Source organism: Hydractinia symbiolongicarpus, chromosome 3 (assembly GCF_029227915.1).
Source record: "Hydractinia symbiolongicarpus strain clone_291-10 chromosome 3, HSymV2.1, whole genome shotgun sequence".
NCBI classification, from domain to species: domain Eukaryota; kingdom Metazoa; phylum Cnidaria; class Hydrozoa; order Anthoathecata; family Hydractiniidae; genus Hydractinia; species Hydractinia symbiolongicarpus.
In genome coordinates, this window is record NC_079877.1 from 20,308,626 (window position 1) to 20,335,507 (window position 26,882).

The 26,882-nt window shown below is 35.2% G+C and overlaps 1 protein-coding gene across 1 annotated transcript; it reads right to left on the reverse strand.

Annotated features, from left to right (window-relative positions):
* Positions 1–11,850: 11,850 nt before the first annotated feature.
* On the reverse strand, positions 11,851–23,752 carry LOC130636161 (serine/threonine-protein kinase SIK3-like). The gene is made up of 8 exons (XM_057445786.1): positions 23,590–23,752; positions 17,657–17,773; positions 16,955–17,018; positions 16,733–16,848; positions 15,923–16,093; positions 15,711–15,834; positions 15,368–15,606; positions 11,851–14,477 (listed from the first exon to the last, which is right to left on the reverse strand). Exons 1-8 carry the CDS (start codon positions 23,719–23,721, stop codon positions 12,387–12,389), a joined length of 3,054 nt encoding a protein of 1,017 aa, XP_057301769.1. The 5' UTR covers positions 23,722–23,752; the 3' UTR covers positions 11,851–12,386.
* Between the last annotated feature and the right edge of the window lie 3,130 nt (positions 23,753–26,882).

Consider the following 26,882-nt stretch of genomic DNA (forward strand, 5'->3'; position numbering starts at 1 on the left):
TCTTTTTGATAAGCAGTTATTGAGACATAAGGGTTTTAACATTTTGCTGATGTCAGCAATGGCCAGTCAAACCCCCCAAATTTTTTTTTTAGAAATTTGTATACCTGCTGCCTTCATTGTATAGGTCTTGAAACGCTTATCAAGAAAATGTATAGGATCATGCACTTTTGATAAACGGTTGCAGAGATATTAGGGTTTGAAGGTTTTTCGATGACGTCATCAACCCGTCCATTCCGAAACGGATTTGGGGACCTAGGTTTAGGAAAATTACCCAAATTGGTCCTAGTTGGTCCCTAGTTACCCACGCGGTGAAAAATCATTGACGTCACCACCTCGTTTCCAAGTTATTTGGGCTCAAAGTTTTAGGTACACCGTAATGGCTTCATTAATTTAATATAGGATATTGACGTTAAAGTAGTGTTATTTTCGTCGCGTCGTAACGTCAGAAAATTTAACATATTAGACATGCATTTTTCGGCAACATTAAAGGAAAATGAAGACATCCACTTTGCCTGTCACAGACACACAGACAGACACACCTAGCGTATTATTATAGAGACTAGTCGATAAATCCCGTGGAGTAATCCACTTAGGCAGAAGGACAATGGAAAAACAGGTTGTTTTAGTTTTTTTGCTGACGTCAGCAGTGCAAATTCAAAATAAATATATTTTTTTAGAAATTTGTATACCTGTTGACTTCATCGTATAGATCTTGAAATGCTGATCAAGAAAATGTATATGATCATGTATCTTTGACAAACGGTTGCCGTCCATTCCGAAACGGATTCGGGGACCCAGGTTTGAAAAACTTACCCAAATTGGTCCCAGGTTGTCCCTAGTTACCCACGCAGTGAAAAAACATTGACGTCAACACCTCGTTTCCAAGTTATTTGGCCTCAAAGTTTTAAAGGCATTGTAATGGCTTCACTAATCTTAATTAACTTTCCTTTGACGTCAATACTATTTTATCGGTAAAGTTTGGTAAATTACAGAACAATTTTATAGGCGATGTTTTATAGAATTTGTTAAAGAAAATTTTGAAGAATGTAATCCACTTTGCAAAAGTGACAGACAGACACAAGGAACTGGCGTATTATTATAGAGACTAGTCGATTAGGAAAAATCCACTTAGGCAGAAAAACAATTGAAAAGTTCTGTCATTTGAATTTTGATGACATCAGCAAATATTTCAGTATATTGAATATGCCTTTTACTAAAAAAAATAATCTGAAAATGCATAAAAAGAAAGTATATAAGTCATAATTTAACAAAAAAGTTCTTAAAATCTAACACAAAATATCAAATGTCAAATCGCATGAAATCCTCCCAACAAAACTTCAGACAAAATATGAAAAACAATGGCATGCAAGGTGTAAAATCTAGTTAGTAGAAAGTTACAACATTGACAGTCACAACCCAGACAGTTACGACAACAATAATAATGTCAGAAATAACACATATCTCAAATATGTATACATCTTATTATGTGATTATGTTGAAAACCTTCAATATTTTAATCTGAAATGTCGAAAAGAAAGGCTTGCAACAGTAAGCACAGATCTATGAAATAAGTTCTTTAAGCATTTTAAACATTGTCTTTTCCCTAAATGCTTATACAACAATACAACCTGAACAATATCAAAAAGCCAAACTTAAACAAACACAAAACACCTAAAAACAAAAAGTTAAACTTTGAAAAATCATTTATTCGGTTGCATACCATCCTCTCCCGCAAAAATATGCACAAAATGTAAAAATTAACCGGTTAACAAAACAATTTCTTGTCTAATGATCCGTACTGACTTTACCAAACATTTTAACCTGAAATGTCGAAAAAGCAATGAGCAAGGAGTAAATTTCAAATCAACAAAAATCATTATTTTGAAAACATTGTATATATATATGGTCCTTCCTCACAAAAGTTTACAATAAATGTAGAACACAAAGGTTTATGAGGAGCAAATCAAAATATGAACAAAAATCAGTTCAATTGGCATGTTCTATATTGTCTTCAGCCATAAAATCTTCCACAAAATTGATATGAAACCCATCAAATTCAACTCAGAAAAAGCAGTCATTTAAGTGCATACAAAAATACAACTTGTAGAATATCAAATTATTATTTTTAGTATATATAATTGCATATGGTCCTCCCTCACAACAGTTAAATTTTTGCACTAAATTTGCAACACAAAATACAAATTCTAAATAATTCCTATGGTTTTCCTCAAACGTTTAATCAAAATATAAAAGATGAGAGGTGAACGACAAAATCAAATTTTTGCAGAATTTAATTATTTTGGTATATATATGTCTATTGATATATGCCCTTTATAACTTGTAGGTGGTTGTAAGACACAGATAGATTACTTCCTGGTTAGAAAGTCAGACATGAAAGTGGTGAAGGACGTGAAAGTTATATCGGGGGAAGAGTGTGTTTCCCAGCATAGGTTGCTGGTTTGTGATATTATCTTGAAGAGTGTTAAAGAAGCCAAGGGAAAGTACAGGCCCCGCCGAAAAGTCTGGAAGCTGAAGGAAGAGATTGTAGCAAGACAATTTAGTGCAAAAGTTCAACAGTTAGCCTACAATAGTCAATGTGATAGTGACAATGTTGAAAGTACTTGGACTACTTTGAAGAATTGTCTTCTAGAAGCTTCAGATGATACCTGTGGGTGGACGAAAGGACCAGCTAGACATAGACAGACCTGGTGGTAGAATAATGAGGTTGACCAGCGTATAAAGGAAAAGAGGAAACTTTGGAAAGAGTGGAAGTCAGGTGGTAGTAAAAATATTTACTTAGAAGCTAAGCGTCGCGCTCGTACAGCAGTGTATAAGGCAAAATCAGAAGCAGAGAGAAACAGATTTGCAGATGTGTTAAGAAGGGAAGACCAGCGCAATGAGGTATTCAAGATAGCAAAGCAAATGAAGAAGACTAATCAAGATATTGTAGGTGAGAGGTGTATACGTAATGATGAAGGTGTTTTGGCTAGCACAGAGGAGGAGAAAAGGGTAGCTTGGAAGAATCATTATCAGAGGTTGCTTAACACTGAGTTTGATTGGGACGAGGATAATTTGTCTTATGATGATGTCGTAGAAGGGCCAGCTATGCAGATCAAGACAGAATGGGTAGTGGGGGCTATTAGGAAATTGAAGATTGGCAAGGCTGCAGGAGTATTAGGTATTGTTGCAGAGATGGTAAAAGCATCTGGATATATCGGAGTTGAGCTTATTACAAGTCTTGCTAACCAGATTATAAAGGATGGTGTTATTCCGAGTGAGTGGCAGTCGAGTGTAATAGTGAACTGTTTCAAGGGAAAGGGTGATGCATTAGAAAGGGGTAACTATAGAGGTTTGAAGTTGGTTGATCAAGTAATGAAAGTTATTGAAAGAGTGATTGATAAGTTACTTAGAGAAAGAATTGATATAGATAAGATGCAATTTGGTTTTGTTCCAGGGCGTGGCACTACAGATGCAATGTTTTTACTCAGACAGCTTCAGGAAAAGTATTTGGGAAAGAAAAAGAATCTCTATTTTGCCTTTGTAGATTTAGAAAAAGCTTTTGATAGAGTGCCACGTAAAGTTATTTGGTGGGCTATGAGAAAATTAGGTGTGGATGAGTGGCTAGTTACGATGGTACAGTCTATGTACAGCAATGCTAGAAGTCGTGTCAGGATTAACGATTCACTTAGTGATGAATTTAGTGTAAATGTTGGTGTACATCAAGGTTCTGTACTTAGTCCTTTGTTGTTTATTCTAGTCTTAGAAGCGCTGTCGATGGAGTTCAGAACAGGTTGTCCATGGGAGTTATTGTATGCAGATGATTTGGTTCTCATAGCAGAGTCGATGGAAGAATTAGTTGAAAAGTTTGAGAAGTGGAAGAAAGGACTAGAAGAGAAAGGGCTGAAGGTAAACACAGCAAAGTCTAAAGTCATGATAAGTAGCATTGCAGCCAAGTGTGACCTTGTAGTTGGAAAGTGGCCTTGTGGAGTTTGCAGGAAAGGGGTTGGTAGTAACTCAATTTTTTGTCAGACTTGCAAGCATTGGGTACATAAGAAGTGCAGTAGTATTAGTGGAAGGTTAAGAGCTGACATGCAGTTTGTATGCAAGCGTTGCAAGGGTGAGATTATAGAGAATGAAGTATTTCCAGCTTTAATGATGTACAACAGTGGCTCGTTAGAGATAGTTAAGAACTTCTGTTACTTAGGTGATATGTTGGGCAGTGAAGGGGGTGTTGGAAGAAGTGTTACTTGCAGGATAGGTTCTGCTTGGAAAAAGTTTAGAGAGTTACTTCCTTTATTGACTAGCAGAGTCCTGTCAATTGAGGTAAAAGGTAGGTTGTATGAGGCCTGTGTAAGAAGTGTTATGTTGTACGGTAGTGAGACATGGGCAGTGAAGCAGGAAGATCTTGACCGTTTAGAAAGGAATGATATGAGAATGGTTAGGTGGATGTGTAATGCCAGTCTGAGAGACAGAAAGAGTTCAGATGAGCTAAGAAGCAGGCTAAGTCTCCGTAGAATTAAAGATGTTATCCAGATAAGAAGATTGAATTGGCTGGGGCACTTGGAAAGAGTGGAGGAGGATAATTGGGTAAGAAAGTGTAGAGACTTGATAGTTCCTGGGGCAAAGCCCAGAGGCAGACCGAGAAAGACTTGGCAGGAGGTTATAAGGACAGACTTGATAGAGAGGAAGTTGAGTTTAAATCTAACACAGTCTAGATCAGATTGGAAGAGGGTCATTAATATACCCCGTCCAACCCATGCTAGCATGGAAAACGGACGTTAAGCCAAGAATGATAACAATATTTCAATCCAAAATGTGAAAAAGAAAAACAGTTTGCAACAAAATCAGTTATTCTGATGATATTGGATACACTTTTTCTCCACAAAAGTGTAAAAAAAGAATGGTTGTAGGAAATACTTCTGATTCAACAAAAATCAGTATTTGCATCTTGTACTCATTAAATATTACCAAAATTTCAAAAAACTGTGATTTGGAACGCATCAAATTTATAAATAGAGAGGGATCAGTCATTTCGGTATGTTGTACAGAGTCCTGCCCGGTAAGAATTTATACAAAATATAAAAAAACACAAGTTTTTTCGGTGTTGTACTCCCTCAAAAAAGTTGAAACTTTTCTTAATTGAGACAAAATGCCATAAACAAAAACATTTTAGTCAGAACATCTAGAACAACAAAAATCACTACACTTAAGGTACCAGAATTACTATATACATGTTAAATAAAAATCGTTTCGTCATATTGCATGTAACCGATGTATATAAGTTTAGTTACACAAAATGTGAAAAATACATTATTTGCATACACAAATTGTGAAAAATACATTATTTGCTTAAAAACAGTCCTTAAACTCTTCTTAAATATTATGCAATACTTTTTTAAAAGTTGTTGTGGCTTGTTAATTTAAGCTTAAAATGTCAATTAAAATAAGTTACAGTCACATTCTTAGCAAAGACCACTAAGATTAGCTTACATGTAAAAAGCAACATAAAACTGAAGCTAACATAATGTAGCTACAGCAGGTAATAACTGGTCACTTAAATATAAACTGGAGACTTAGCTAGGTATAAAGAACATGGCTACATATTTATAAATTCCTAGCTACCTAGCTAGTTGTTGTTGGTGTGGTTGATGCTAGCTAACAAACATGTCTCGCATCAATAATATCATCAAAACTTCAAAAAACATAAACAAACCTTACAGAAACCTTTCTATACTTCATTTATATACCATGCCCCTTTTTAAATGCTTTTGTAAAGATTTATTTTGAAGGCAAGGGAAGACAAATGCTTAAAAAGGACAGCCATCTTTTTTGCAAACACAATTTCCGTTACTTTGTGCTAGAACTTCATTTAACAAACCACACAAAACTCGCGGCTTTTGACGACAAAGAAGACATATTTTTTTCGGCAACATCAAAGATTTTTTCAGCAACATCAAAGGAAAATAACGATATCAACTTTGCCTGTCACAGACACACAGACACACTTAGCGTATTATTATAGAGACTAGCCGGGAAACCCGGCGTCGAATCGCCGGGATGAGCCCCAAGTAACTGTTGTTGAACACCCTAAGGAGCGCTTAAAAAGAACTGCAAACTGTGCGACACAGTCAGGTGGAGCACTTTAGTACAGGTATACAGTATGTCGTAAATCAAGTGAAGCGCACATACCATTATAGTGTTGCGACTGTAACATATTTTTCAAAAAATAACCTTCCTGCAACAAAGACTGAAATAAAAACACAGTTTACAACCGTTGTGACTCTGTCATAGCAAAAACAATCCGTCAATATTATCTTATTTTGCAAAAAAAGTTTTTGTAAAAGTTAAAAAATTAATCGTGACACCGGACTGAGCGCTTAGTACAGTTAAACGGTGTTACACAGGTGTATAGGGATAATACCCTTTTGAAAAAAACTTTCTTGCAGACTCTATTTAAATGAAAACACAAAGTCCTTCGCTTCTTGCACAGGGCTAAGCGGTAAGTCCAGGTAAACATTGTTGGACATTCGTACAGGCGTGATTCCCAAGAAAGTTCATAAAATTAATTGTCACAGTGGGCTGACCCGCATAGGCGTAACAGCCTTTTCCAAAAACAGGCTATTGTTAACACTGAGCTGACCGCTTAGTACAGGATGTGAACAGTACCCTTCTCCAAAAAACTTTATCACAACTTTGGTTTAAATGACAACACAGGAAACAGCCTGCCGTTACCCTAGCTAAACTGCATTTAGAATAAGATTTATTGCTGAGAATATTGCGATATTGATAGCCAAACTGAATTTTTAACTTTTTAGGTAAATATTTGAGATAGCTAAATGGCTATATCCTCGACATAAAAATAAATGTTGGGTTGGAGAAAAACCTCTTATACCAAACAAAATTAGTAAAAAGTAAGGCTATTAGCTAGCTAGCCTTCAAAATATTCGTTCCTAGCCAAAAATCCTAAAACTGGGGCGTTTAAGATCTACACGTAGCTAAAAAACGTGACAATATATTTCTCTTCACATTTTGGAACATAAAAAAAAACAAATATTACAAATATAAAAAGCTTATAGAAGACAAAAAGGTGAAACAGACTTAGAAACAATACTGACCACCATTACTTCTTAAAAACTGAAATGGCCATTATGTTTCTTCATTGGCATGTCTAGGCCGCGAAAGTCTTGATTGGTTTTTCAAAGAATCAGGCGTTTTGATTGGTATACACGTGCGAGCTGTCAAAACAAAGTCAGTTAAACTGTCAGTAAAACCATCCTATTTGTTTTCTGTAGCTCCCGGGCGGGAACAGCGATTAAGGTGACGGGGTAAATTATTATTAAAAATGGCGCATTTAAATAATGAATTCATTTTAATCACTTAATTTTTTTTCAAATTAGAGGTTTATCAATTAAATTAATTAAATTATGTAAAGAAATAAATTAATTTTTGAAATTTATTTTGACAAATCATAAGATTTCCAATTAAACAACCCCCTGGTTTCTAAAAATTCGCGGTAATATCAAAGGAATATCGGTAACCCTTTTGAACACACAAAATACGGCTATTATAATAGAGACTAGTTGTTAGCCCGTGGAAAAATCCACGGGTTCGCCCGTCGCAGCTAACCTACCATCTTGCATGACACACAGACGGACGGACAGACGTATACAGGCATTATAATGTAGATAATCGATGGCCCGGAGAAAAATCCACGGGTCTGCCCATCCTTTTTATACCACTTAAGCGTGTCTCCCGTTTGGCTTACCCCAGTGTCGAAACGTCGGGGTAAGCCAAAGTCAAGGTGTGACCTGACATTGAACACTCTGTGGAACGCTTAATAAGAGCCGTAAACTGTGCCACACGATCAGGTGGAGCGCTTTAGTACAGGTATACAGTATGTCGTAAATTAAGTGAAGCGCATACACCATTATAGTCTTGCGACTGTAACATATTTTTCAAAAAATATTTCCGCAACGATAGCTGAAATAAAAACACAGTTTACAAACAACAGTCGGTACCCCATCATAGCAAAAACAATCAGTCAATATTATTTTATTTTGCAGAATAAGTTTTTGTGAAGTTAAAAAATTTATCGTGACACTGGGCTAAGCGCTTACTACAGTTAAACCATGTCGCACATGCGTATAGGAATAATACACCTTTGAAAAAAACTTTCTCACAGACTCTGTTTAAAAAAAAACACAACAGGGCTGATCAGTTAGTCCAGGTAAACATTGTTGCACATCCGTACAGACAGAGAAAGTTTAAAAATGAATTGTCACATTGGGTTGACCCCTTAAGTCAGGTAAACCACGTTGTACATGGTGCATAGGCGTAACAGCCTTTACCAAAAACAACAGTCTGTTGTAAACACTGGGCTAACCGCTTAGTATAGTTAAACTGAGTTGAACAGGCGTATAGACTGCATTTAGCATAACACTTTTTGTTTAAGAATTGTTGTAGCCAAACTGCATTTTCATACTCTCAATTTTTGCCAAAGATAGGAGCTAACTAAATGGCTACAGTCACAACACAAAAATAAATGGTGGGTAACATAAAAAGATGTTATACCATACAGAATAGTAATAAGTAAGGTTCTAGCTAGCTAGCTAGCCTTCAAAATCTTCGTTCCTAGCCAAAAATCCTAAAACTGTTGCGTTTAAGATGTGTACGTGACTAAAAACGTGACAATATATTTATCTTAACATTTTTTAGAACATACATAAAAACAATATTACGAAAATAAAAAGCTTATAGAAGACGAAACAGACTTACAAACAGCACTGACCACCATTACTTTAATAACTAAAATGGCCATCATGTTTCGGTCCTCATGTTTCTTCGTTGGCATGCCCAGGCCGCGAAAGTTTTGGATTGGTTTTTTAAACAATTAAGCGTTTTGATTGGTGTATTATGTGCGAGCGGCAAAACAAAGTCAGTAAAACTATCAGTAAACTGTTCCATTTGTTTTCTGTAGGTTCTGAGCGAAAACGGCGATTGAGGTCACGGGGGTAATTATTATTAAAAATGGCGTATTAAAATAATGCATTCATTTTTATCACTAAATTTATTTCTCTTACTTATGGCAATAAATTAAAGTAATTCAATTAATTAAAGAAATAAATTAATTTTTAGAATTTATTTTAATCAATAATAAGATTTGCGATTAAACAACCCCCTGTTTTCTAAAAATTCGCGGAAAGATCAAAGGAATATCGGTAACCCTTTTGAACAGACAGACAGACGACGGCTATTATTATAGAGACTAGTCGTTAGCCCGTGGAAAAATCCACGGGTTCGCCCGTCCTTTAAGTTTGCCCGTGGCAACAAAGTGGATAAAAATATATCGCATTTGAAATTCGTGTCTCCGTAGCACGATTTTTTAACTCAGCGGGGGGTCCGCGCAGAGACAGACAAAATACGGCTATTATTAAAGAGACTAGCCGGGAAACCCGGCGTCGAAACGCCGGGTAAGCCACAAGTAAAGGTGTGATCCGGCATTGAACACTCTGTGGAGCGCTTAATAAGAGCCGTAAACTGTCCCACACGATCAGGTGGAGCGCTTTAGTACAGGTATACAGTATGTCGTTAATCTTTTGAAGCGCATACACCATTATAGTGTGCGACTGTAACATATTTTTCAAAACATAACTTTCCCGCAACGATAACTGATATAAAAACAGAGTTTACAAAGTGTTGTTACTCCATCATAGCAAAAACAATCGGTCAATATTATTTTATTTTGTGGAAAAGTCTTTTTAAAAGTTAAAAAATTAATCGTGACACTGGGCTGAGCGCTTAGTACAGTTAAACCGTGTTGTACAGCGTATAGTAATAATACCCTTTTGAAAAAAACTTTCTCGCAGACACAGGGCTGAGCGGTTAGTCCAGGCGTGATTCCCAAGAAAGTTTAAAAATTAATTGTCACAGTGGTGGGCTGACCTTAGTATATACAGGTAAACGGTGTTGCACATGCCCATAGGCGTAACAGCCTTTTACAAAAAACAGTCTGTTTTTAACACTGGGCTAACCGCTTAGTACAGTTAAACACAGTTGAACAGGCGCATAAGGCGTATTACCCTTTTCCAAAAATGTTCATTGCAACTTCGGTTTAAATAAAAACACAGGGAACAGCCTGTCGTTACTCGTCCAGCCAAAACAATCGCTCAGCCATTTCATTTGCAGAAAAAGTTTGCAGAAAAATAATAAAATATGTAGCTATACCTAGCTAGCTGCATTTAGCATAAAAATTATATATTGCTTAAGAATATTGTTGTAGCCAACCTGCATTTTTATACTTTCACTTTTTAAGGAGCTAGCTAAATAGCCACAGCCTTAACATAAAAATAAATGTTGGCTAGGATAAAAGCTCTTATACCATACAGAATAGCAATAAGTGAGGCTCTAGCTAGCTAAGTAGCTATAGCTAGCTAATCTTCGTTCCTAGCCAAACATCCTAAAACTGGTGCGTTTAAGATCTGTACGTGGCTAAAAAACGTGACAATATATTTATCCTAACATTGAAAACAAACAGAAAACAAATATTACAAATATATAAGGCTTTTAGAAGATAAAAAAGTCAAACAGGCCTACAAACCTCACACACTGACCACAAACACGACCATTATCAAAATGGCCTTCGTTCCGCGAAGATCTTGGATTCTTTCTGGTCGCGAAAATCTTGGTTTTTTTTTGAAGAATCAGGCGTTGTGAATGGTATTCCACGCGCGAGCGGTCAAAACAAAGTCGGTAAAAATATATCGCATTTGGTATCGGCGCGTAATTTACAAAATTTCGTGTTTCCGTTACGGAACGCCGACTTCGCGGACACACAGACAGACGGAATACGGCTATTATTAAAGAGACTCGTCGTTAACCCGCGGAAAAATCCACGGGGTGCCCGTCCTTTATATATACCGCATTTCGTATGTCTCGCTACTTGAGGTGCCATCTTGCGCAGAGACAGACAGACGACAGCTATTATTATAGAGACTAGTCGATAAGGCCCGTGGAGTAATCCACGTAGGCAGAAGGACAATGGAAAAATAAGTTGTTTTAGACTTTTTGACGTCAGCAGTGCAAATACACAATAAATAAATTGAGAAACTTGTTTTCATGTTTCCTCCATTGTGTAGAGCTTACACTGCTGATCAAGAAAATGTATATAATGGTGTGGTTTTGATGAGCGATTAATATAAGGGTTTAAAAATTTTGCTGACGTCGGCAATGGCTCGTCAAAACCCCAAATTTTCTTTTTAGAAATTTGTATACACTTTGCTTTCATCGTATAGATCTTGAAACGCTGAGCAAGAAAATGTATAACATGATTGATGTGCTTTTGACAAACTGTTGCAGAGATATTATGATTTGAAGGTTTGATGAACAGAATTAAAATTGAAAAAAATTATTGCCATTTTTTCGTTTTAAATATCTTGAACAGGTGAAAATAACTGACGTCATCTCCGCGTGGGTACCTAGGGACCATCTGGGACCAAAATGGAACCAATTTCCTATAGCTGGGTTAACCCACCCGTTCGGAACAGCCTAGTTAATTACGTCATCAGAAAGCCTTTAAACCCTAATTTTTCTTCTACCGTTCGTAAAAAGCACATGAACCTATACATTTTTTTTCATCAGCGTTTTATGGTCTAGGAATAGAGGCAACGGCAAGTTTCTCAAAAATAAATTTTATCTATGCACTGCTTATTAAAATCCCTAAAAGAACATTTATATTTTCATCGTTCTTCTTCCTAATTAGAATTCTTCTTATCAGATTAACGAAAATGGCAAAATGGTTCATTTTAAAATTTGGCGTAACTCCTCCACGCCGCGGGAGTGAAACACCAAATATTACAAAATATTCTTTCTATTTCTTTGGTGACAACTTAATTTTATATATTCCTTATTGTATTTACAATTCACACTTTTATTTACAAAAAAAAAACAATAAAACATATTTACGACAACTCGTGAGCTGTCGTGCAAATATACGTTAAGCTGCGAGGATTCAGCTAAAATTCGCATGAAAATGTGATTTGCAGAGAACCCTCGTCGCATAAAGGTTATTTAAATATTCGTCTACAGATAAGATTTCTTTAATACGCAAAAACATAGAGACAATCACGACACGTGAAACAGTAACAGATAAATTAAGCGTGAAAGTCAAAGCTAAACATGAAATTAGCCAATCAAACGACGAGGATATTTCAGCCTCTCAATCTGATTGGCCTTCTCATAGAATAAACTGGCTACATCAGTTTTCCATGATGTTTTTTTCGTATTTCTCGTAAGGGCGAGATGGGTGGGCCAGGCAAGTAGAAATAAATTACCGAGGCACAACAACAATCACTTTTAGTGTGACACGTTAAATCTCGAAACAACCCGTGTTATAACTGTAAGCCAGTTAGTATTTCGTTTCTCATTTTCTTATAAATCCATTTATCACCGCCAATATGGCGTATTTTAACGCCGTTTAATGGACTATTTTTGGTTAGAGGACAAACTTCAATCTCAACTTGAACGCCTTCTTTATATAATGAGAAGAACGTGTCTGATTGGCTATAGTCTATTTCTTTGTGTTCATCCAAACATCGCTTCACTTCATCCACTGCATCCGTGGTTGTTAAAGATGTGGTTAAGTCGACACTAAATGATGATGTCAGCGTTTTATGAAGATTTTCCGAACTCGTGGTAGTGATATCCTCATCCGGATTCATCGTCGACCAAAGTATACCTCCATTATGCACCAACGGAGATTGAATCTCTGGTGCATGCATTGCATTAGTTGCGGTGCCATACGGCGAATTCATTCGGGAAACACCAAAGTTCGGCGCTAGTGGCAACAAGTGTGAGTTTCTTGAGCGAGAATAAGGGCTGTTGAACAAAGCCTGAGGGTTAGCGTACCTATACTCAGACCTTCTGTCGGGAAGAGAGTCGTCGATATCCATTCTACCAGGGGAAGGGAGAAGCGACGAAGTGTACGTAGGGGCCGAGGAATCGAACAACTCGTCGTTAAAACGAACCGGCTCGTGAGACATCGATCCGGGGAGGCCACTCGATACCTGCAAATTTAATTTTTTCATTTCGTCCTGAAGTTCCGTTGCATTTGGTTGAATATCGGTAGTCGACGGGACGTTCTTACTACTTTCGCGTTGTGCTAAAAATTCGGCAATGCTACTTTCCAACCTCGGCGCACCTTCGGAGGCACGACGGATTAATTCTCGCCTAGCATCCTCCATTTGTCGCTCTAAAATCTTGCGCTCCACTAAAAACTTCACGAGTAAATTCTGCTGCTGCGCCTCTTGCTTTTGGTGGAGCATGGCAAGGCAAGGATCGTTCGGCGACAGTTCAGTCTCGAGTTGTTGCACAATTATTGATGTATCAGTGTTCTCTTGGTACGATGGGTACGAATATCTTAAGCCTTCTCGTAAATGGTTATGAGAAGAGTTCCGACGCGGTGGACGGGGATATTCCGAAGCGTTAGTACCGTATTGGTTTTGCAGTTTCTTATGCTCTAAATGAATTTGCTTCAATAAAGAGTCCGGTTCTTCTTTTTTTTTTTCTGTATATAAGTGAACTGTTAACGATCCATCGGACGGTCTGCGTTCACCCGTTATATTTCTTCGGGATTCCGGGCTAACAGGTAAATAAGGCACTGGACTTCTAGTCTCTCGCTCTAATTTCGTTCTCGATTTCGACATGTGTAGCTGTTGATGGAAAGCTTTTAATGAACCAACACTTTCTTCATCTTCAACGGGCGTCTCTAATATACTACTAAATGTATGTCTCTTCCTGCTTCCTCTACCCTTCTCTAGATAGCTGTTCACAGCTTCCATGTCCGGCTCAGTGTCTGACTCGGAGCCTCCATTGCTGTCATCCTCAATCACACACAAGTTATTGCTCCTGCCAACATCAACAGAAGGGTTAGCTTTGGATTGACTACGCCTCATATTAAATTGCGCAATACTGTCCTGCAATGTTGCAGATCCATCAGAGGCCCGACGGTCAAATTGAGGCCGTACCTGCAAGACAGCAGGGCGTGGTAGGTACTGTTCTTTGTACTGCAGCTTACTAGGCTTCTCCATGTGGGGTGGACTTGGAGACGGACATATGGATATTTCCGGAATTTGAACTTGGTCCATGTTATATTGGTTCATAAGACCCGCGTTTCTCGGGCTTGGCGTGATGTGAGAAACTGCGATAGTCTCTCTTCGTCTAGAGAAGTATTTAGCAAGTTCGACCTGGTCTGGCTCTCCTTCTTCGATAATAAGTTCCTGTGGCTCGATTGTTTCGAAAGTTACACCCTTATTTTCAATCTCTGGACTGCCTGGTTCCGGATCAAGTGTCAAGCCTTCTAAATGAGTGAAATCGCTGTACGATTTTTTTTCCAATACTTTTTTACGCTGCATTTTCAAGTGCTTGTCTAGTAATATGTGATAAAGACCGTATGTGTTATCGAATGTCTTTTGTTGTAAACACTGAAATAAAGATGCAATTGTGAATACACAACTGTAAAATCCGAAATATGATGTGGTACACGTTTACCCAAGAACAAACTCCCCCAGGACTTGTAAGGGCTTTTATATTTGTAAGGAGCCTGGAAAAGTTGCTTAGGTTCTGTCTTAATTTAAAACTAACAAGCCCTGGGTACGAAGTTGACAAAAAAAGTATGTTCGATTTTAACGAGTACCTTAATGGAATTAATTTTCGCAAATACTTATTTTTGCGAGAAATTTTTAAAAAATAAAATTTAATTTTTCAGAGAACAAATTTTCGCGAAGTTGGTAAGGTAATGTTTCGCGAAAAAAAATTGATGACATTTTGTTTCTCAATTTATAGCGTTTTTTAAGGGCTTTTATTTAAAGGAGGCATAAAGTAAAAACTGCTGAAGTTGAAATTCACATATATATTATATATCGTTCTAGGTAAATCAAAAGAAAAAGATAATTTTCAATAATAATAATTTTCTTCGACTAATACTATTCCTGGATGTTTCAAGATTCGAATTTTACCATAGAAAACAACTGTATAGAAAGTTCCCGGTTTATAAAAAATGAAAAAAACCATAAAATTTGATACCATGGAAATGCGTTTTTATTTTCCCTTATAGCGTTTATGCCATCCAGTTATATTATATTTCATAAGAACCTTTCGTGTAAGGGGCGCTTGTTAGAATATGGGCCCATATTGAGCGTAACACAAGCACTTAATTGAGAGGAGCGCCAAAAAGATGTTTGGGGCTAATTTGAATCATTACTTTATTCTTAATGTAATGTACTGTGCTTTATTTTTATTTCGATTTTTAACCTATTTTTTTTATTCCCAAATAAGGTGTACAGGCTGTGTTTAAAATTTTTACTTTACTTACGTTAATAACTTTAACACTGCTCTCGCCCAACTTTTCCATTTGGTTGAGCACAACTTGATTGTACAGGCTGGAACCATTCTCGCTGTTACCATGGTGTTGAGCGAAACAAAACTCGTCTTCTTCCAGTATGAAATCGTACGGTTCACCTTGGATAATCCACTTGTGCTGTTTTATCTGGTTCAGCGAGTAACGCTTGTTCAAATCCACAACAAGCATGTGACGAATCAGACTTTCGCAGTCTAAAAAAGGGGAGGGCAAAAAACGTGTCCATCAATTTGAAATCAGAACCAACGACTACCACGACAGTGTTAACAAAAACGTCAACAAATCATCAACAGTATACCTGACGACATGAAAAACGGTATTCGGAACTTTCCGGTTAACACACGCTGTTTCAAATCCGGTAGAGTTCTTCCATCGAAAGGTAACGCCCCACATACCAACACATACAGCACCACGCCCATGCTCTAAATAAATGCACAAAATATAATGAAGGTTCTTTTAGTGATTTTTTCGTACGTTGATTGTCAGCACAAGTAGGTAATTACACTGTACCCATATATCTGCAGCAGGGCCATAATATTCTTTGCCTTCAAATAATTCCGGAGCTGCATATGGTGGACTACCGCACCAAGTTTTTAATTTTGCACCGGGTTCAAAGATGTTACTGAAGCCAAAATCAGCCAATTTGATACGACTGTTTTCATCTAAGAGTAGGTTCTCGGCCTAAAGGTGAAAATTTGTATATTATGCCTGTGCTCACTGGTAGGTTAAACGAAAAACGGCCGAAATTTGAGTTTTTTCGAAAGTTATATATATCCAAAATTTTATTGTGACAGTGTTTTTATTTATAATTAGCTATGTGAGTCAAAAAAATTATGAATGAATTATCAAACAAATAGAGAATTATATTCTATTCTAAATTATATTCTAAATGTATTTACCACCCACGTATATTATTTGTGACATAATTTTCCTTTGTTACGTGAAACGTTTTTATTACAACAATTTTTGATGACAACACAAAAATTGCTGACGTCAATAAAATGAAAATAATCTCAAATTAGTCCTGTTATATGAATTGAAATCCTGGTGAAAATATGGTGAACGTTTTGGAAATTTTAACACACCTTTATTGCTTTGGTATTATAATATTATGTTTTTACAATGCGTGAAAATCTGGAAAGGTTCTAGTTACTATTGACGTGAGCATTTTTCTAAATTTTCAGGCTTTTAAGGACCGTGACGTGAAATGTTTAATAATTTAATAATTGATGCTATTTGGCATTTGTTCAAAACAGCCGAAAAATAATTGTGTAACCAAAATTGTGCCTAAATTCGAAATTAAGACCGACGAGAGGTAACCTTGAGATCACGGTGCACTATTCTCTTCTGGTGTAAATATTCCACTGCTGATATTATTTGACGAAACATTTTTCTTGCTTCTCTCTCGTGCATTCGACCAGTTTTTATAAGCAGATCTAAACATATCAAAGTTAAAAATATTACATTTACCAGTCATTAGCCCGAAATTCAGGTTTAATAATAAAAAACAAATTGCACAAGTTCATTTAAAAAGCAACAAACCAAATATTTCTCCCTTTGCAGCATACTCAGTGACCAGGTATAAGTAGCGCTCTGTTTCCATCACCTAGATAAACATTTTTACATATAAACAATATAAAAACAGTCTATAACCGTACACTTGTATGGTAATACATCAGAGCACAGACAAACAACCCAAAGATCAAATTAGACGCTTTTTTATAAGCAATGCAAAATTATATTTTACAGCTTCAACTGTTGCTTACTTGTTTCTTGTTCATTATGTCCTTAGGATGATCAATTCATGTATTTGTCACTCAAATAGGCTGGGGCATTGATCAAAATCAAATTTCAGTTTTACTCACATTTGTCGTCATATGACTTTTACAGCAAAGAAAATTTATGAGAAAGCGAAACAAGCTACACATTTGATTTTACATAAAGACAGCTCTATTTTCATTTGCCAATATGTTATCCTGATTTCAGTAGCTAAGATCAAAATTCAGCCTTGAAGTTGCCAAGCTTCTAAGTGTTTTATTCAACTTTTACAAAATTTCATCTTGAAGGTTCATTCTTTTAAAGACATATTTTGTAGGTTGCTTAACAGGTCATCCAGTTTAAAGTTTTCAGTTGCTTAACTTCCCAAATTTTCAGTCTGGCCAGTTGAACAATCAGCTGTTCTGTACAGCTGATCGTTCAACTGACCAGACTGAACAAAACAAAACAAAAATAAAAAAAACAAACCTGATACAGCCTGACAATATTTGTATGGTTGACTAGCTTCATGATACGGACTTCACGAAGTACTTTGCATAAATTCTCCTGGTCAAGTTGACTTTTATCAATCATTTTGACGGCAACCTACAATGTAATCAACAAATCAATTTGCAACTAGTGGTTTATAACTTTGTGGCTGGATTAACCACAACCCAACTTTTTAAATGATTTTTTTGACAATTTTAAATATTTTTAATGCTATTTCATGCAATACATTAAATTTATCACTAATTCAAAGCCATTGAAATTCAAATATATCTCAATTGCAGAAATAATTCTTCGTTTTAATATTATTAATAAGAGGATAACAGAGTAGTGACAATTCATAATTCTTTTTCTCTGCAGTTACTAATACTGGAGATGTTTGACGGCTGGAAAATTGTATGCTAATTTTGAAACTGTATGGAAAAGCAAATAAAGTTTTACTGCCTAATTTAGTCAGCAGGACTGATACCATAAAAACATGGCTGCAGGAAGTTGGCATATCAAACAATTGGTAAATTTTGTAGTGTTGTTGTTTTAGAAATTGTATATAGGCTGAAAATTTAAAAATGTGAAGGACTAACTTTCAAAAGACTTCAAAAGAATGCTCCGGTACGTTTACAGGTAAAAAAGGATATTATTAAGGCTGGTATCTTGTAGGAACCTATGTACGAGGCATGGTATAATAATTGTGTAATAGTATAAGACATACAGCCAATCGATTTTAAAATCGACAGCCTCACAGGGTAGTAGTTCTACTTCATTGTTTGTGGCGAGGTCATATATTAAACAGTTTTGTTACTCCTATTGAAATTAATATTTTATAATACCAGTCATTGCATAAAGTCATGGGGGCGAATAAGTTTTATCAATACCTCCAAATCTTTCTCTTTTATATTTCAAAATAAGCATCCCGTTTTATTGTCTTCATAAAATGCAATTAACGCACCTACACCTTCTATAAACATAGGAGATGCAATGATGTCGAACATCACAAAAACATAGCAAAATTCAGGGCGTTGTGTATTACAGGGTTTATACAGCTTTTAAAACAAAATTTTCCCTGACTTTTCATTAAATCCCATAATCTTTTCCCTGACTCACTGAGTGAAAAGGCCATGATTTTTCTTGACTCACTGCAGAAAACTTTAATATTTTCCCTGACCACAAAACCGAGCTACTGGATGACTGTCAAAGTAGTATACAATCAGTAAAATCAAGACATTTAGTAGTTTGAAAACGAACACAACTTTTCATAGACATAATAATCTGATAAGAAAGAATAAATATAGTTCTATACTGTTTTATTAATAAAAATGAGTCAGGGTTCGAATTAACGATTCGTGATTCGTAAATCACGAACCATTTTCATGATTTCACGAATATCTTTTTTCAAATTATAATAAAATCACGAACCACGATATCCTTATGTACTTTAACATTGACATCAAACATAATTTTTCCGCTGGAAAGTTAGTCTCTCTGTATTTTTTTCGGAAGTTCTTTCCTAAAAATGATCGTCGAATTAAGAAGTGTCGCGCTCTCGCTACGTAAGCCTACCATATTTGTTTACAAGGGCAGACATCTTGCCGACAACCGTCAGTATTTTTAGGCTGGATGTCTCGTTACACCAGCCACAAGCTAAAGAAAACCATGTGCTGCATGTGATTTTACAGGTGAAACGTGATGTATTACAATAATTGTCTCATTTGTGTATAATTTTTGTATAATGTTTAACAACAAATTAATAAATTTAAACGATAATTCATTTTTAAAACATTCTCAAGGGTATATTAGGTTAACATCATTCGAACGATTCATGCCTTACTAACTCGTAGAAACCATGTTCTAAAAGTCTAGACAAACCATTTTAATGGATTTCTGACTATTTTAACAATTACTTGAAATCATTTCTCAGAAATGACGTTGGTTTGTTTGATTGTTTGTTTGTTAAGAAGAAAGAGAGTTTGCTTAAAAGTTTTGACTCCGACGTAAGGCAATTAAGGTTCTCCCTTATTCTAGCTATCATATATAGCTTAAGTTGGTGACCCTTTCCCGCAGTTGAGTTGAATATAACACGAATCAGTTTAGACTTGTCTGGCTCTTCGGAGTGTCAGGTCATTGTGGCATAGTTCCAAATGGGGCTGCTGATTCGATGGTAAATCAACGAAACGTCAGGGCTTAAAGTCTTAGCATGTAATCTTAATGCCAGCTTCAACTCAGTATTTAACATAGAAAAAGAACGAACAAAGAATATAACACTGTAAAATAGTGTTTTTCAATAAATCCAACACTAACATCAATTGGCCGCAAGTGCATTTTCCACCAATCATCTAGACACCTATATTTCAAAATATTTCCCTTCGGCGCCCACCATGGAGTCACTATTTTATGCACATCAAGAAATTATCATGAATCACTTTATAACATTAATTCGAACCCTGCGAGTATGTTATTGGTACAAAAAAAAAGAAATTAGTTTAATTTAGAAAAGAGAAATTGTATAAGCAATCTTAACAAAAATGCAATAACTTAAGGGGTTTCTACTTGTGGACAGGAAAGGCGTAAATGCTTTTCAAAGTTAATACCGATTAAAGATTAACTTTTATTTTACCCAGAAAATTCGCATACAAAAGGCTCATTCTCAACAAAATTAAAAAAGTCATGAACAAACATAACAATTCTAACTAAATAAACTTAAGGATAATGAGGCCAAAACTGAAAAATGTCACAACTACCTAGACCAGGTTAAACCACATTACATCAACTTCTGATTTTTTTCTTGAAGTATACAAAGCGCAACTGCCAGGGCCTGTAATTCTTTTTCTTTTTCCTCAGATTTTGTTTGTGTCCATTACCTTTATTAAAGCAATTTCATGTCTTTCTTTTCTTCAGCTTCCTTCAGAAGACTAACAAATTCACTGTTTAACATTTCACAAGTCTTTATCAACTCCTCTTGATTCGTTTTTGCATCTTGTAATTCTCCATTCAAAATTTCTAACTGTGCAGTGCTTTCTTTATCCTTTTCTTTTTCCTTCCGCTACCACAGAAATTCAAAGTATGCGGGCTAATTTTACTGAACGCAGAAGCTGATTTAATAAAGTGATAGAATGTGGATGCACACCTTCCTTTTTCACAATTATTATTTTACGTGCAACAATAGAGTCACTTTTCATATTAGTTTTTAACACAGTCTTGTTGATGCTGAAGCGACGTTCAACACATGCTTGACCATGACTTAGTGTGAATACAAGCTGAAGTAGAGCGGACAGGAGAACTAACCACATGATTCATTAAAAAGAAAAAAACATCAAGGCAGTCAACAGAACGATCGAATTTCACAAACTTCTCTCTATTAGCTTTTAGTATTTCATCTTGAACCAATTCAATGTACTGGCAAGAAGCTTTTTGAGCCATATTAGAAGTTATATTCTTAAGATTAATAAGATGGTGTAGAAGGTTTTGCAGTTTAGCCTTAAGAACATCTGAAGATTCTACTACCATAACTTTAGGGTCAAAAACAACAGTTTCTAATGATAACTGACCCTATTGGACATCTTTCAAATATTTTGCTTATCAGTGCTACAATAAAGTATTATTTACTAAAGTATTATTTATGTCCTTGGAACTAAAAATAAAAAACACTTCAGCATTAGTGCAAGCCTCACTCTTAAAGATGATAACCTTCCTGGCAACAAAATAATACCTAACATAGCAAAATGAATCTCAACCTTTATAAGCTATTTATTATTACTATCTTATATAATAATACGGAGCTTCTGTGTGTCTGTGTGTGACTTTTGCAAAGTGGAATATATTCTTTACAATTTTCTTTGATAAAGTCTATAAAACATCACCTCTAAATTTGTTCTGTAATTTACCAAACTTTTGTTAAAATAATATTGACGTGAAAGAAAGGTATAAAGATTAGTGAAGCCATTACAAAGAAACTTAAAACTATCAGGCCAAATAACTTGGAAACGAGGTGGTGACGTCAGTCATTTTTTACCGTGTGAGTAACTAGGGACCATCTGAGACGATAAAGGCATTAGATGCATAGAATTCTAAAAAAAAATTTGTGTTATTTTGGCGGATCTTTGCTGACGTCAGCAAAACTTTTAAACCCTTATTGTCATTAACCGTTTATCAAAAGCACATGATCATATACATTTTCTTGATTAGTGCTTTAAGCTCTAACCAATAGACGCAACATGAAAACAAGGTTATATATTATTTTTTTATGGATGGGTTGCTAAAGTCATCAAAATTTTTCATTTTTATCCTGCCTCAGTGGATTTTTCCACGGGCCTTATCGACTAGTATATATATATATATATATATATAAGTTAGAAGGATGCAGTCAAAATCTAAAACCTGGGAAAAATTTTATATATATGCAATAAATAAAATTTTCTCAGGTTTGGCAAAAATCTTTTCCTGATCAAATTCTCAAAATTTTCCCTAACTTTTTTAAAATTCTCCCTGACTTTTAAAAATATTACCTGGCTTTCCCTGACCTAGCTGAAAATGATACTTTCTCCCCCAACTTTCCCTTGTATTAAACAATGTATTAAGATTTGATGGACATGAGGTTTTTTGTGTTCACTAAAAGTTAACATACACATTATTTGTACAACAAACTTCATGTACACTAACTCGTCATAGTGCACGCAAATAGTCACTTTTTTAAATCTTGCAGGTCGTTCATGCTTGCAACAAATAAAGAAAAAGCGAACAGAAAACGTGCTTTGTTGGTTCTGTGTATGGTAGAAAAAAAGGCAGTGTGTGAGAATGCGAGTTTTACTATTTCTTTCAGTTATTTATTGTTTTTACAAATTTCTGACTTCCTGATTTAGATTTTGTATTTTAAAGTAAGTCAGTCTGGTGATGCTAGCTAAAAATATTATCAATGGTGGCCTATTTAGTAATATGGGCAGCATATACTGATAATCCCTTAGGGGTGTCACACAAACTGATAATGGAGGATTGACAACAAAAACACTATATAATAAATGATTTTTTTTATAATTTTTTAGGAATAATGAATGCTAAATGTGGTTAAGAAATAAAGAACACAAAACAGTTAAATTTGGTGCTCAATAATCCTGAACACAATACAAATATCTCATTATAGGTTGTCATTAAAAAGGTTATATTTACGTCTTAACATCCTTGCAAAATAAGCAGTAAGGATTTCTTCTTAGGATTTTCTGATTGGAAAAAGTAAATTCCAAAAACAAGTAAATATATCCCTTGACAATATCTCCATGGCTTTCCTATGCTCATAATATGCTGATTCAGACTTTGCATCAACATACCATCATAGGCATAGAAGAGTCCTAGAGACAAGTTTGACAACCACTGAAAATTGATTAGAAGAAACAAAACAAAAAGAATCAACTTGATACCTGTGATTGGAAAGAGATGTAAGAAGATTACCATAGCATTAAAAAATAGTGTAAAGCAAGTCGGTTTGATCACACAGGAATGTAAACATAACATATTTTCAGTGTCAGTCTTTCAGGACTCTTTAACTATTGTGTCGGCTGAAGATTTGGGTTTTGGATTAAACATTGGTTGTGAAAAATTATTATGTTAAAATATTATGTTAAAGTAAAAACGTTCAAATACCATTCCTTTTAAATATATATATATATATATATATATATATATATATATATATATATATATATATATATATATATATATATATATATATATATATATATATATATATATATATATATATATATATATATATATATATATATATATATATATATATATATATATATATATATATATATATATATATATATATATATATATATATAGCTAGCTAGCTATATATAAAATATTGATCCTCTAAAAAATATCTAGCTAGCTAGCTAATAAACAATAATTGGGCTTTAACCAACCTTAACATTAGCTTTATTGTGTTCAGCCAATTTGACAACAGCAAAATTTCCTTTGCCAATTGTTGCCCCAACATTGTAGGATCCAATTTTAGTTGCAGTTTTGTGAGAATCTTTACTGCAATCGTCCGCCATCTTATCTGCGGGTCGAAGAAATCCTCCGTTTACTTTAAGTACTCCCTCGTTGATGTTTTCTTATATGGAGTAAAGTTACATTGTCATTATCAGCAAATCCACGAAATTTTTTTGTGAAAACGTGTTTTTATAATTCTTGAAAGATTTGATATTTTATGTTCTTATAGACGAATTTTTTTCTGGAATTTAGTCAAATCTGCTGTGCATCTGTGATGGTGCTAGGCTGAAGCAGGAGGCACAGTATCAACTCTGACAACATAAAACAGTTGACTTTGTACACAAAACAGGGAATTGTCGTTCATAATACAGATTTTTTAAATCAAACCGAATAAAAACATCGTAAGGTTAGAACTCTCTATTTCTTTTCTTTATTGACAACAAACTCGCATTTTACTGGCCGTGCTTTTAGTTGTTTTGATTAACCATGTATTACAACAGATTAACGACATTGTTGTTTTTTCTAAAGCATTATCAAATCGTGATGCTGTCTTTACATATATCTTTTTTTCTTGTAAAAACAAATACATGTAATTGAAAGCACTGGGGTCAAAGTTTGTAGTCAATGTTCGTGATGTGTGTGTGAACTAACCATACGTCGCAGCTAAACGAAGGGCGTGTCCATCATCCCCTTCTTACAAATCAAAAGATTATATCGCCACCCCATGCGATCTTTACTAAACATAAGAAATATTAAAATGTCCCCCTCCCTGAGCCAACCTCGTTACCAAATATCAAGGCAAAAATTAATTGTAAAGGAAAACACTTTGTGTTGACCTTTATTGAAATCTTCGGCATAATAACGTCCAGGGATGAAAACGTCATATAACAGATATAAAACACATATAAGTTCAGGGCGGGTGAAATATTAAGCATCGAAGTCGGTTTGCCGTATTAACAAAATAAAGATTTATAAAAAATTTTTCTTTTTTCAAACGATTTCTGTGAAAAAACTATTTCATTTAGTACACTAAAAAACGTTTCGTTGCCTGGGTATCTAAAACAATGATGGGAAGGCTAAACAATGGCACGGTATTAGTTAAAGTTCAGATTAGTTAAAGTTTCAGCAATGTTAAATCATAGGTTAAATCAATTAACTGCCTCATAACCAAACTCGTTCCCAGCGCTTCTTAGTTTTTTTTATTGGGGCGGAAACGGTTTCCGTTCCAATAAAAAAAACCTAAGAAGCGCTCGGAACGAGTTTGCCTCAAAACTCAAAAAAACTTTTTTCTGGGGTTTCTTACCTCTGTTATTACGCGGAAATCGGCATCAAATTTATGAACAGGTCATTTATCAAACAGGTTTTTCTGAGGGACATTATATGTGTGTAGTTTTAGGAATAACCCTCGTTTGAGCAAGGGGGTTTTTTAATCCTGCTTGGTTTGAGACGCATTAAGACACAAGGTAAAAACTTATGTTTAAAATTCTAAGCTCGAATTTCTTATCAGCACCTTAATCTCGTTCCCAGAGCTTCTTTTTTGCTTTGTGGATATGCATACGTCTTTCGCGCTAGGCACATATTAGAAAGCGAAGAGATTGATTGGCAATTAACAAAATTACTCACCCTGTTCGGTAACGACAGTACAGTATGCTGTTTTGTATCAAAAGACTTCGTACTGTCCTTTTTTAAAAAATTTTTTCCATTTTGCAAAAATGATCCCAAATTTTAATGATTGAGCAGTATTTATTTAGATCCATTCCAGTTTTTTTTCCAATAACAGAAAAGTTGTTGTGCAATAGTCATCAGGCCATAACATATGTTGTTGTACAACAAAACTACACAAGAAATTCCTCTCTACAACAGTTACACAACAATAACTAACTAATGGAGTCAAGCTTAAATATCCAGCTTAAAAAAATAGATTCACATTGTTCTTTCACTTAAGTTACTTTTAGCGAGAATATATCCATCAAAGCCAATTTCTTAATATTCAACGTCCTTATCCTCTTCATTGTTTTAACGCACCTAATAATTCTGTTGAAGCATTTGTCAAAAGAAAGACCCTTGTATCTCGGAGCGCTGAGATCAAAGACCCATACATCTAAGAATACTCGTTGGAAGGTGGTCGAAAAACCGACTGCGCTGACGTCTAATCGTGCTATATGTGATGAAATACCAGTTTGATGGATTCTTTCACCGCCTAAACGTAACAGCAATGGTTCCTTTCTCACATCTTGACAGACTTCCTCTAGTAATTTCCCTGTGATATCTTGTATCCCATTGTGTCGTAAAGAGACGTAGCCACCCTTCTTGCATGATAACGCATGTGTAACAATAAATTTGCTTCCACACACGCATTCTGATGCCACTCTCCATATTTGACTCTTTCAATCGTGCAGCTTGAGGTGTCATACGTGATTTTTTTCACTGCCATTAATGATACTTCTTCTTCATCAACAATATTTTTCCAAAGAAATACGTTCTTCAAAGAAGCAGTTTTGCTTTCTGAGTTTTGTAGCTCGTTGGGCGCTCGCTCGTTCGATGGGATTGATAATTCCCAAACCACCAAGTCGAGGATGTAAAGACAGGAATGCTGTTCAAAGAATCTCGATGAATTTTCAAAGCTTCAAATAAAAGTTTTATTTCAAATACCGTTGTTATTCAAATAGTCTCAATAAATTTTCAAAGCTTCAAATAAAAGTTTCACTTCAAATACCACTTAAGTTTGGTTCATGCACACTCTCAATTAACCGGTACGTTTATTTTATTTATTATTTTATTTGAATTTTATATAATCTTTGTAAGTTTTTCAATATTTTATTTAGTTTGAACATATATTCATGTTACAAACGATAGTCATTCTTATTTCAAACAATTACCTAACAGTAACAGCAGGTAGCAAGCGATGTCGCATGATTTCTTCAAGTGGATTCAGATACTTCTTAATCCCAGGTATTGTTCTGAGGAAGAATGAAAATTTGTGTTGATAACCACTTGTATAACAGGCGTAGGCAGCTTGTGGCTGTGATAGCGCAATATATCTGAAAGTACAAATTTATCCTTCACCCAGTTCGTTACCATTATTTCTCAGTACTCCTTCCTCAAGCTCTCACTTTAGATCGAGGCGCCAAGATGTCTTTCACCATCAGTACATATTTGAACATTCGTGTCCTCAAAATTCGCTTTCGCCAGTTCATCATTTTCTGGTTTTACAATTAGCCAA